General features: G+C 35.7%; 1 protein-coding gene across 1 annotated transcript in view; it reads left to right on the forward strand.

Moving 5' to 3' along the window:
- TEX11 (testis expressed 11) overlaps positions 1-13,877 on the forward strand; it is a 239,607-nt gene that overhangs the window by 139,502 nt on the left and 86,228 nt on the right. The window contains exon 17 of the mRNA XM_040265735.1: positions 7,319-7,421. Within this exon, the coding sequence (XP_040121669.1) occupies positions 7,319-7,421 (103 nt within the window). The remainder of the gene's footprint in view (positions 1-7,318; positions 7,422-13,877) is intronic.

Below are 13,877 nucleotides of genomic sequence, written 5' to 3' on the forward strand. Positions count from 1 at the left end.
TTTTACCTAGGTACTAAGGCTTCCCTGGTGGCTCAGAGGTTAAAGCGTCTGCCTGCAATGCAGGAGACCTGGGTTTGATCCCTGGGTCAGGAAGATTCCCCTGGAGAAGGAAATGGCAACCCACTCCAGTATTCTTGCCTGGAGAATCCCATGGATGGAGAAACCTGGTGGGCTACAGTCCACGGGGTCACAAAGAGTTGGAAACAACTGAGCAACTTCACTTTCACTTATGTTATGCCTTCTATTCTAGTTATTTGTATACCTGTCTTTGTGTGTGTGCTTAGTCATGTCTGACTCTTTGCAACTCCATGGACTGTAGCCCACCAGACTCCTCTGTCCATGGAATTTCCTAGGCAAGAATACTGGAGTGGGTTGCCATCTCTTCCTCCAGGAAATATTCCTGACCCAGGGATCAAACCCACGTCTCCTGCATTACAGACAGATTCTTTACCCTGAAGCACAGGGAAGCCCTATACCTATCTTAGCTTTCTATTAAATTGATACCTCCTTAAGATAAGGCCATGTCTTTATTTTGTCTGATATCTAGCATAGAGCCTATTGTATAGTAAACACTCATTATATTAAAAAAGATAGTCATAGAGACTCCATAAATGCTTGCCAGTTTCCCTGATACAGGAATTCTAATTGTTCATGCTATTTCTGTCCTCCTGTTGTGGATAATTAGAAATTAAGAGTAACCAAATATATGAATGTCTTTGATTATCAGAAGTGAATGAGGTTATATTATTTTAAAAATCATCCCATTATTCCTTTCTCTAGCTCAGTTCCTTTCTTTTAACATGAAACATTGAATCATAGATCATAAATCAATTTGAATGGGTTAAAGAGGTTGGAGAGTCTATTTTCTGAACTCTTAGTAGGTTATGTTACAGATTCATCAGTTCATGCATTTGGTGACATCACTCTGAGATAACAATGCTAAATTTAGGTAGTTTCTTTAGTTTATTTTCTAACTTGTAGAAATGTAAATTTTTAATCACCATTACCTATTCAGTATCTCCAGTACATTTTGTGAGGCAATATTAAACTCTGTAGTTTCATAGACATCAAATCTGTCTTTGGGAAATTTGTAGCACCTTAAGCCCAATACCCTAATTGTATTATTTTCGAAGATGTTAAAGTGTTTGGCTTGTGAAAGTCATAGACCTGAATGGACAGACTTTATATGGGAGAATGACCTTGGGTTACAAGTGTAGGAGTAATTTATTACAACTTGATATAATGGAATTTAATGCAAATCATAATAAAACTTTAATATTTGTTAAGAGAAGGATAATGGATTCTTTTGGTGATAGTTTATAAGTTAATAGTCATACACAATTGAGTACTCTTTAACTCAGTACAAAAATTCCATCCTCAGCTTGTATCTGCAGTTTAGATACATGAATGACATTGTATCACTATAGATTGATAAAACTAAAGCATAATCTCAAGGCACAGTATAATCATAAGACTTACAACAGCCCCAAGATGAGACTATTTATAGAAAATTTATAAGACCTAAAGTGCAACCAACCATGTCTCATGTGCTGGTTTTGTATTGGTTCTGTTTGCTATATGAAGTACCAAAAAATCATGCCTTTCCATTATAGGAGTGAAAATGAGCTTGTGATCAACAGAAGTAAACGAGTAACATTCACTAGATGGCACTGTGGCCTCTGTTTGTACAATAATAACTTATCAGTGATTTCGAAGCAATTTTGTGACTCTTTGGCAGGTATAGCTTTCCCCACAAACGTTTCTGTATGAATGTAAAAGAAAGTTAGCACTTAAGCAACCCTGAGGTAAAGATTAATGTTTACTCATTCTTGGTACAGCCATAATGTAAAAACACTATAATTTAGGTTTTAAGTCAACAAATATTTATTGAAATCTAATCTATGCCTGGTGGGCTTCCCAGGTGGCACAGTGGTAAAGAATTTACCTGCCAGTGCAGGAGATGCAAGAGACCCAAGTTCAGTCCCAGAATTCGGAAGATCCCCTGGAGTAGGCAATGGCAACCCACTCCAGTATTCATACCTGGATAATCCCATGAACAAGGAACCTGGTGGGCTACAGTACATAGGGTCACAAAGAGTCAGACACTACTGAGTGACTGACTGAGCACACACACACACACACAATCTGTATTGCCTCGTACAAAGAATGTTCAAGTACTGCAGAGTTGTGCTCATTTCACATGCTAGCAAGGTTATGCTCAACATCCTTCAAGCTAGGTTTCAACAGTATGGGAATGGAGATCTTCCAGATGTACAAACTGGATTGAGAAAAGGCAGAGGAATCAGAGATCAAATTGCCAACATCCGTTGGATCATGGAAAAAGCAAGGGAATTCCAGAGAAACATGGACTTCTCCTTCATTGACTACACTAAAGCCTTTGACTGTGTGGATCACAACAAACTGGAAAATTCTTAAAGAGATGAGAATACCACACTACTTTACCTGCCTTTGGAGAAACCCATATGCAGATCAAGAAGCAACTGTTAGAATTGGACATGGAACAACAGACTCATTCAAAATTGGGAGAGGAGTATGTCAAGGGTGTGTATTGTCACTCTGTTTATTTAACTTATATGCAGAGTACATCATGTGAAATGCTAGACTGGATGAAGCTCAAGCTGGGATCAAGATTGCTGGGAGAAATGTAATAATCTCAGATATGCTGATTACACCACCCTAATGGCAGAAAGTGAAGAGGAACTTAAGAGCCTCTTGATGAGATTGAAAGAGGAGAGTGAAAAAGCTGTCTGAAAACTCAATGTTCAAAAAACTAGGGCCACAGCATTCGGTCCTTTCACCTCATAGCAAATAGATGGGGAAACAGTGACAGAATTTATTTTCTTGGGCTACAGAATCACTGCAGATGGTGAATGTAGTCATGAAATTAAAAGATGCTTGCTCCTTGGAAGAAAAGCTATGACAAACTTAGACAGCATATTAAAAAGCAGAGACATCACTTGGCTGATAAAGGTTCGTATAGTCAAAGATAAGGTTTTTCCAGTAGTCATATACAGACATAGAGTTGGACCATAGAGAAGGCTGAATGCCAAAGAACTTATGCTTTTGAATTGTAGTACTGGAGAAGACTCTTGAGAGTCCCTTGGATAGCAAGAACAAACCGGTCAAACCTAAAGGAAATCAGCCCTGAGTATTCATTGGAAGGACTGATGCTGAAGCTGAAGCCCCAATCCTTTGGCCACCTGATGCGAAGAGCCGACTTATTGGAAAAGACCCTGATGCTGGGAAAGATTGAGGGCAAGATGAGAAGGGGGCAACAGAGGATGAGATGGTTGAATGGCATCACCGACTCAATAGACATGAGTTTTGAGCAAGTTCCGGGAAATGGTGAAGTACAGGGAAGCCTGGCATGCTGCAGTCCATTGGGTCGCAGTCAGACATGATTGAGTGAGTGAACAACAGCAACTATAGGATAAATTGAAGACATGATCCTTTCTATAGATAAACTTAAAATACTATTGTATTGAGAATGAAAATGAGATTTATGCACATGAAATAATTAGAAAGTTAAAAGTATGCAATTGAATATCAAATTGTGATACATACCATATGGATTTAAATTAATAATATGTAAATGAAGATCTTTTGTGATTATTGATTGAATGTACATATGACCTAAAGCTGAAGAGAGTAACTAATGCATTAGATGACAGAGTCTGATCTGAAGGCATCTCAGTAGGTGAAATGATGAGCCCATTCTAACAAGATAAAGACAAACAGGGAACAACAATACATCCTGTACTTGGTACCCTAAAACTAACTGTGTAAGAACAGAATAAATGAAATGTGACTTAGCAGCAGCACATGTGAAACATTTGGGATTGTTCAGTTCCATCGCTCAGTCGTGTCTGACTCTTTGTGACCCATGAGCCGCAGCACGCCAGGCCTCCCTGTCCATCATCAACTCCCAGAGTCCACCCAAACCCACGTCCATTGAGTCGGTGATGCTATCCAACTATCTTATCCTCTGTCGTCCCCTTCTCCTCCTGCCCTCAATCTTTCCCAGCATCAGGGTCTTTTCAAATGAGTCAGCTCTTCGCATCAGGTGGCCAAAGTATTGGAGTTTCAGCTTCAACATCAGTCCTTCCAATGAACACCCAGGACTGATCTCCTTTAGGATGGACTGGTTGGATCTCCTTGCAGTCCAAGGGACTCTCAAGAGTCTTCTGCAATACCACAGTTCAAAAGCATCAATTCTTTGGTGCTCAGCTTTCTTTAAGGTCCGACTCTCACATCCATACACGACTACTGGAAAAACCATAGCTTTGACTAGACAGACACTTGTTGGTAAAGTAATGTCTCTGCTTTTTAATATTATATCTTGGTTGGTCATAACTTTTTTTCCAAGGAGCAAACGTCTTTTACTTTCATGGCTGCAGTCACCATCTGCAGTGATTTTGGAGCCCCCCAAAATAAAGTCTGTTACTGTTTCCACTGTTTCCCCATCTATTTGCCATGAACTGATGGGACCAGATGCCATGATCTTCGTTTTCTGAATGCTGAGTTTTAAGCCAACTTTTTCACTCTCTTCTTTCACTTTCATCAAGAGTCTCTTTAGTTCTTCTTTGCTTTCTGCCATAAGGGTGGTGTCATCTGCATATCTGAGGTCATTGATACTTCTCCCAGCAATCTTGCTTCCAGCTTGTGCTTTCTCCAGCCCAGCGTTTCTCATGATGTAATCTGCATATAATTTGAATAAGCAGGGTGACAATATCCAGCCCTGATGTACTCCTTTCCCTATTTGGAGCCAGTCTGTTGTTCCATGTCCAGTTCTAACTGTTGCTTCCTGACCTGCATACAGATTTCTCAGGAGGCAGGTAACGTGGTCTGATATTCCCATCTCTAAGAATTTTCCAGAGTTTGTTGTGGTCCACACGGTCAAAGGCTTTGGCATAGTCAACAAAGCAGAAGTAGATGTTTTTCTGTAATTCTCTTGCTTTTCTGATGATCCAACGGATGTTGGTAATTTGATCACTGGTTCTTCTGCCTTTTCTAAAACCAGCTTGAACATCTGGAAGTTCACAGTTCACATACTGTTGAAGCCTAGCTTGGAGAATTTTGAGCATTACTTCACTAACGTGAGATGAGCGCAATTGTGCAGTAGTTTGAGCATTCTTTGGCATTGCCTTTCTTAGGGATTGGAATGAAAACAGACCTTTTCCAGTCCTGTGGCCACTGCTGAGTTTTCCAAATATGCTGGCATATTGAGTGCAGCACTTTCACAGCATCATCTTTCAGGATTTGAAATAGCTCAACTGGAATTCCATCACCTCCACTAGCTTTGTTCATAGTGATGCTTCCTAAGGCCCACTTGATTTTGCATCTAGGTGGGCCTAAATGAGTGTCTGGGTCTAGGTGGGTGATCACAATATCATGGTTATCTGGGTTGTGAAGATCTTTTTTGTATAGTTCTTGCTGTGTATTCTTGCCACCTCTTCTTAATATCTTCTGCTTCTGTTAGGTCCCTACCATTTCTGTCCTTTATTGAGCCCATCTTTGCATGAAATGTTTCCTTGGTATCTCTAATTTTCTTGAAGAGATCTCTAGTCTTTCCCATTCTATTGTTTTCCTCTGTTTCTTTGCACTGATCACTGAGGAAGGCTTTCTTATCTCTCCTTGCTATTCGTTGGAACTCTGCCTTCAAATGGGTATATCTTTCCTTTTTTCCTTTGCTTTTCGCTTTTCTTCTTTTCACAGCTATTTGTAAGGCCTCCTCAGACAGCCATTTTGCTTTTTTGCATTTCTTTTTCTTGGGGATGGTTTGCTCCCTGTCTCTTGTACAATGTCATGAACCTCCGTCCATAGTTTATCAGGCACTCTGTCTATCAGATCTAGTCCCTTGAATCTATTTCTCACTTCCGCTGTAAAATTTTTAGGGATTTGATTTAGGTCATACCTGAATGGTCTAGTGGTTTTCCCTACTTTGTTCAATTTAAGTCTGAATTTGCGAATAAGGAGTTCATGATCTGAGCCACAGTCAGCTCCCAGTCTTGTTTTTGCTGACTGAATAGAGCTTCTCCATCTTTGGCTGCAAAATATATAATCAGTATATAAGGTTTCTATCTTAAATGAATTCTGATGTCCAGTGAGGTATATCTGCTGGCAGAAGACCTTCCCATAGTCACTGTATTTGGAGTGTTACTCCCCTGTGTGTGTTCTCTGGTATGTGATCCTCTGTGATTTCTGGGAAAAAGTTATCCCATACTCAGCAGATTTGGAAGGTTTCTTCCTAGTATGGATTCTCTGATGTACAACTAGTGGAGACTTCTCACAGAAGGCCTTTCCACATTCCTTAGATTCATATGGCTGTATAATCGTAAGGGATTTGATTTAGGTCATACCTGAATGGTCTAGTGGTTTTCCCTACTTTCTTCAATTGACATCTGAATTTGGCAATAAGGAATTCATGGTCTGTGCCACAGTCAGCTCCCTGTTTGATATCAATGAAAGATAAATTCATAGCTTGATATCTTTTGGCGTCCCATATAATATGATTTGGGGCTGTAGATACATGAGAGAGTCTGTTCATATTATACCTTAGGGATTGGTTCTCCCTACCGTGTTTTGTTTCATTCTTCTCAGAACCAAGGTAACTTTTTGCAGTCTCCTGAGAATGTGGATAAAAGTGAGTTTACTTCTGATTTACTCTTAGCCTAAGAGTATGGTCCCTTGAGTTTTGATGTCTATTTTCCTGAGCTAGTTTTGCTAAATTAAAGTTAGCATTTGCCTAGGTTTACAAATGCCCACCAGGAAAAGAAAGTGGCTGGACTTCTCTCATGGTCCAGTGGTTAAGACTCCATTTTTCTAATGCAGGGGTGCGGGTTTGATCCCTGGTTGGCGAACTAAGATCCCACATGCTGCACAGCATGGCCAATAGATGAATAAATAAATTTTTTAAATGGCTTTAAATCTCAATTTATTTCTTTGGGACCTCACTTTTCCTTAGATATTTCTTGGTAATTGCTTTACTAGTCAGTTGCTTTTGGAATTAAAAAAAAATGTTATCTAACGTTTTTGCTTGTTTTAAGTAGGTTTAACATATAAAATGTGTTTTGTTGGTTTGACATATATGATGTGCCGTGTTTTCAGGGGCAGAATTCTTGATTTCTATTGCATTGTGATAGAACAGTTCTTTAAAGATTTTTCTTATGTTCATGTCTTTTCATTATGAGTGTCCCTAAGCCATTGTGACTATATTGATAGCATTAGTAAAATATGGTAAGGTCTTTCTTATATGTTTTATGAAAGCACACTAATATTCCTTTTCTTTTTTTTTCAGGCTAAAGAGGCGGTTATCAAAGCTGCACAACATGATCCTAGAAATATTTTCACTCAATTTTATATATTCAAGATTTCAATCGTGGAGGGCAACTCTGGCAGAGGTATAAATGTCAATTATAAGTTATATTTGTCTATTAACACAAAGAATAATCATCTTTGACCATAAAAGAAAAAAGTAGTCTTTAAGATAATGGAGTTGGATATATATATATATATGTATATATATGCTTGCTTCGCTATGTAAAGATGATACAACCATGCAACAAGAAACTATGGAAGGTTGCATAAAAAGAAAAGCAGAAGGTCTACCTACTGAAGGAATAGGAACTAGGCAGATATCGGACAAGAATTGGGGGGAAGTCTTGTCACTGTAGACTTTTTTATACTTTGTCATTTGAACCAACCTATTAAAAATTAACCTTAAAAAGCTGGGGGCAGGGAGAAATTATAATTGAGTCAGTTAAAAATTTGTTTTTCGAGAATGGAAGTCTCCAGGATACCTTTTAATTGTTTTCACTTAGCCTGCGAGGTTATCAGTGAGATATTTGGCCCTGAAAATGGAATTTCTCTCCACAAAGTTGACAGTGTTAAAATTGCTAACATGAACCTTATCCCATTAGTGCTTTGTCCTTTCTATTAAGTTAAGCATAGTTTCCTTGCTAGTTGTCTGCACACATGGGTATCTTGACTTGGTTATAGGTTTCCCTATGCTGTGATATTATTCCTGCTCAACTCTGGATGACTGAGCAAATCCTGGAGCAATGTGAACTCCAGACTGGTTGCCCTTTGTTAAAGGTACAAGGAGAGAAATTGAGAAACTTGAGTTAATGGGCTCAAACAGAATTTATATTAATCCAGTTAGGCAACTATTTATGAATACTACTGTATGTGCAGTGGACTTCATTATTCACTCTAAGAAAAAGATATTTTTTCTTTGAAAAAGAAGTTTTCTAGGGTAGTAAAGTATACCTGTATATTAATTAAGGAATAACAAATTGGAATCAGCTCTTTATCAAGGTTAATATTGCTGTCAGTGTCTATTATTAAAGTTTTTACTAGATACTTCTGGGCATTTATTTTTCTTGATATATTATGCTGAAGTATAGAAGAACTTGAAACTTTTGTCAACAGAAATAGCAAAAAAATAACCCCACACAACCAGATTTCCTGTTAAACTTTTTCTTTTAACATTCTATTAAAATTATTTTACCTTTTAAGCATAACATAAGCTCAGTCTTTTTATTTCTTCTCCATTTATCTGTGATCATTTTTAGTCATTTTTACTGAAGATATGTACAATAAAATTTATTATAGCCTAGTGTATGATTTTATGAGATTTATTTATATTAGTAATTCTGTTAATTTTGACAATTGCATATACTCATGTAACCAGCACCATAATCATGATATAGAACAAAAAATTAACTTCATGCCCCTTTGTTGTGTCTCCTTCCCACTACTTCTAGCCCTGATTCCTACTAATCTCATTTCTCTCTTATAATTTTACCTTTTCCAGAATGTCATATAAATGAATTCATATAGTATGAAGATTTTTTTCTTTCACTTAGTATAATGCATTTGAAACTCATTCAAACTGTTGTGTGTGCCTTTGAAACTCATTCATACTGATATAGTTTGTTCTTTTTTATTGCTAAGTAGTATTTCATAAGTATCAATGAATTGTATACATTATACGTTTGCAGTTTATGCATTTACCAGTTGAAGGATATTCAAATGGTTTCCATTGTGGGTGATTATGAATAAAGGTGTGATAAACATCTGTTTACAGATTTTGTGCAATGACAAGATTTCACTTCTCTAGGGTAAATATCGAGGAATATGTTTGCTGGGTCATATGATAAGTATATGTTTGTTAGAAACTGCCAAGCTCTTTTCTAAAATGGCTCTACAGTTTTATGCTCTAACTAGCTATGTATTAAAGTTCCAGTTGATCTGCATCCTTACAAGCACTTGGAATTGTCCACTGGAAATTTTATTTAGTCATCCTAATTAGCAGGTTGAGATATCATGATAAGGTTATAATTAGTATTTACATAATATCTAATATTTGACATCCATCCATCTTGTTTGGTGGAGTGTTTGTACAAATCTTTTACCCAGTTTTAGATAAGGAGCTTTTATATTCTTATTGAATTTTGAAAGTTCTTTATATATTTTAAATACAAGTTATTTATCAGATATGTGTTTTATAATTTTTTCTTTTTATTTTCTTAGTGAATTTCATGACAAGTTTGAAGTCTAATTAATATTTTTTCTTCTTTTATGGATCTTTTTGGTATTGTAACTAAGAAATCTTTACTTAATCTATGATCACAAAAAGTTTTCCGTTTTCTTCAAGAAAGTTTGTGGTTTTAGGTTTAAAGTTTACGGTTAGTTCTGTGATCCATTTTGCATTTTTTTGATTTAAGGTATGAATTGAAGTTCCTTTATTGGCACATGGCTACCTAATCATTCGTTTCATTTATTTATAAGTTCTGTCCTTCCACAACTGAATTTCCTTTATACTTTTAATGAAAATCAGCTGTCATATGTGTATGGGTCCCTTTCTGGACTCTTCATTGTGTTCCACTGATCTATTTATCTTTACACCATTCCCACACTGTCTTGATTAATGTAACTATATAGTAAATTTGAAATCAGGTGGTATTGGTCCTCCAACTTTATTCTTCTCATTCAAATTGTTTGGGTTAAGTCTTTGTACATCTCTGTGAATTTTAGAATCAGTTTTTTCAATTTCTACAAAAGTAAATATTGATTGAGATTCTATTGAATGTATATATACATCAGTATGGAGAGAATCAACATCTTCCAGTCTGTGAAATGGAGTTATATACCTCCATTTATTTAGCTCTTTAATTTCTCTCAGAGATCTTTTCTATCTTTTATCATAAGTATACTGTATATTTTATGCTATTTCAAATGGCATTTTGAGAAAAACTTGGGAGTTTCTAATTGTTCATTGCTAGTATGTAGAAATACAAATGATTTTTGTATATTGATCTTGTATCCTAAAGACTTTTAAATTCACTTATTGCTTCCAGTAGCTTCCTTGTAGATGTAATGTTATCTACTAATAAAGACAATTTTACTACTTTCTGTCCAATCTGGGTGCAGTTTTTCATGCGTTATTGTACTTGTTAAAATCTCTAGCACAGTGTTGAGTAAAATTGGTAAAGAGCAGACATCCTTGACTTTTTCCTGATTTTAGAGGGAAACTATCCAATTTTCAATCATTAAGTATGATGTTAGCTGTAGGTTTTTCATAGATACTTTTTATCAGCTTGAGGAAGTTCCCTTCTGTTTCCAGTTTCCTAGATGTTTTTAATCAGAAATGGATGTTGAATTTGGTCAAGATTTTTTTTACATCTATTGAAATTATCAAATTAGAAAAATTTTATTGGAGTATACTTTAATAGTAATTAAAGTATTAATACAATATTGTATTAGTTTCAGGTGTACAACCAAGATGGTCTGTTATACATATGTTGACTCTTTTTTAGATTCTTTACCAATCAATATAGGCCATTTCAGAGTATTGAGTAGAGTTCCCTGTTCTATACAGTAGGTCCCTATTAGTTATTGCTTTCATATACAGTAGTGTGTATATGTCAGTACCAATCTTTTGTCTCTCCTTCCCCTTACACCCTAGTAGTTTCTTGTTTCTTTTCTACGTCTGTAACTCTATTATTGTTTTGCAGATAAGTTCATCTGTACCCTTTTTAAATTTTTTGTACCCTTTTTTTTAGATTCCACATATAGGTGTTATCATGTTATTTGTCTTTCTCTGTCTGACTTTCTTCACACAGTATGACAATCCCTAGGTCCATCCATGTTGCTGCAAGTGGCATTATTTCATTCTTTTTAGTGGCTGAGTAATATTCCATTATATATTTATACCACAACTTCTTTATCCATTACTCTGTAGATCGGCATTTAGGTCACTTCCATGTCCTGGGTATTGTAAATAATGGTGCAGTGAATGGCCATGTATCTTTTTGAGTTACGGTTTTCTGTGGAGAGATGCCCAGGAGTAGGATTGCTGGATTATATTGTAGCTCTGTTTTTAATTTTTTAAGGAACCTCCATACTGTTCTCCATAGTGTGTATACCAGTTTACATTCCCACCAACACTGTAGGAGGATTCACTTTTCTCCATGTCCTCTCCAGCATTTATTGTTTATAAATTTTTTGATGATGGCCCTTCTAACTGGTATGAGGTACTATCTTATTGTAGTTTTATAGCATTTCTTTAATAATTAGTGATGTTGAGCATCTTTTCATATGCTTTTTGGCCATCTGTATGTCGTCTTTGAAGAAATATCTGTTTAAATCTTCCATCTACTCTTTGATTGGGTTGTCTTTTGATGTTGAGTTTCATGAGCTGTTTGTGTATTTTTGGAAAAATTAATCCATACTGGCACAAAAACAAATAGAGATCAATGGAACAGGATAGAAATTCCAGAGATAAACCCACACACCTAATCTGTTGCAAAGGAGGCAAGAATATACAATGGAGAAAAGACAGTCTCTTAAATAAGTGATGCTGAGAAAACTGGGCAGCTCCATATAAAAGAATGAAATTAGAACACTCCCTAACACCATCCACAAAACTAAACTCAAAATGGATTAAAGGCCTAAATGTATGAGGCTGGATACTATAAAACTCTTAGAGGAAAATGTAAGCAGAACACTCCGTGACGTAAATAGCAGCAAGATCTTTTTCAATCTACATCCTTGAGAAATGAAAATAAAAGCAAAAATTAACAAATGGGACTGAATCGAACGTAAAAGCTTTTGCACAGCAAAGGAAACCATAGCCAAAATGAAAAGTCAACCCTCAGAATGGAAGAAAACATTTGCAAACGAAATGATCAGTTTTTTGAAGTTTGTTAGTATCGTCAGTTATATTGATTTTCCAACTGTTGAACCAGTGCTGCCTTCCTGGAATAAGCTCCACTTGGTCTTGATGTGTTCTTTTTTAAATATAATGTTAGATTTGATTTGCTAATAATTTAAGAATATTTGTGCCTGTGTCCATGAGTGATACTGGTCTCTGGTTTTCTTTTCCTGTTAGGGTAATGCTTATTGCATAGAATGAATTGGAAAATACACTTCGTTTTTACATCTTCTAGTAGAGTTTTTGTTGCTCAGTTGGTGTTATTTTTCTGTTAAATGTTTGGTAGAGTTCACCAGTGAAGTCATCTGGGGCTGGAATTTTCTTTGTGAGAAAGCTTTTAATTATAAACTCAATTTCTTTAATAGATAATAGAATTCTTCAGGTTATCTATTATTTCCTGAGCTTTGGTAGTTTATGTCTTACAAGAAATTTGTATTTCATCTAAGTTGTTGAAATTATTGGCCTAAAATCATTCATTATGTCATTCATATTATCCTTTTAACATCTGTAAATTCTAAAGTGATGTCATATTTCTCATTCTTGATATCTGTAATTAGCATCTTCTCTCTTTTCCTCCCGGTCAGTGGCTGTAAGTTGATCAGTTTTATTGACCTCAAAGAACTAGCTTTTGGTTTCATTAATTTTTCTCTATTTTTTCTCTCTAAGGTCCATCTGTTTTCTGTTTCATTTATTAATTTTCTGATCTTTATCACTTCCATTCTTCTACTTACTTTGAGTTTCATTGGCTCTTTCTTTTCTAGTTTCCAAAGGTTGAAAGCTGAGGTTATTGATTTAGACCTTTATTCTGGTCTAATGTAAACAGTTAATGCTATAAATTACCTTCTAAGTGCTGCCTTAGTGACAGTCCACAAATTTTTATATATTGTGTTTTCATTTTAATTCAGTCATATTTTTCAATGTGACTTGACTCCAGTGTAAACCCATGGATTATTTAGAACTATGCTATTTATTTTAGAAACATTTGTAGATTTCCAGAGAATTTTTTTCAGAGAACTTTTTTATTAATTTAATTTAATTCTGTTTCAGTCTATGATCATAAGTTTGTATGAATCCTTTTAAATATACTGAGGCTTGTTGTATGGACTAGAGTATTGTCTTTCTTTGTAAATGTTCCCTGTATACCTGAGTGGAATGTATATTTTGCTGATGTAAGGTCAAGTGTTCTATAAATGTCAGTCAGGTCAGATAGACTAATAATGATAAATATCCGTGATGATTCTCTGTCTACCTGTCTGTCAATTATTTGAGAGCCTTCATTGAAAACTTTGACTATAATTATGGATTTGTTCATTTCTCCTTGCAGTTCTATCAGTTTTTCCTTCTGGTATTAGATGCATAAACATTCAGGATTGTTAGGTCATCATAATAAATTGATTCCTTTATCATCATGAAATAACCTCTGGCACTATTTGTTCTGAAATCTGTTTTGTCCATTATTTTTTAAAATAGTTTTTATTGGAGTATAGTTATTTTAAAGTATTGTGTTAGTTTCTACTGTACTGCAAAGTGAATCAGCTATACATATACAGATATCCCCTCCTTTTTGTATTTCCTTCCCATTTAGGTCACCATAGAGCACTGAGTAGGGTTCCCTGAGCTATACAATAGGGTCTCATTG

Source organism: Oryx dammah, unplaced genomic scaffold, assembly GCF_014754425.2.
Source record: "Oryx dammah isolate SB20612 unplaced genomic scaffold, SCBI_Odam_1.1 HiC_scaffold_23, whole genome shotgun sequence".
Classification (NCBI taxonomy): domain Eukaryota; kingdom Metazoa; phylum Chordata; class Mammalia; order Artiodactyla; family Bovidae; genus Oryx; species Oryx dammah.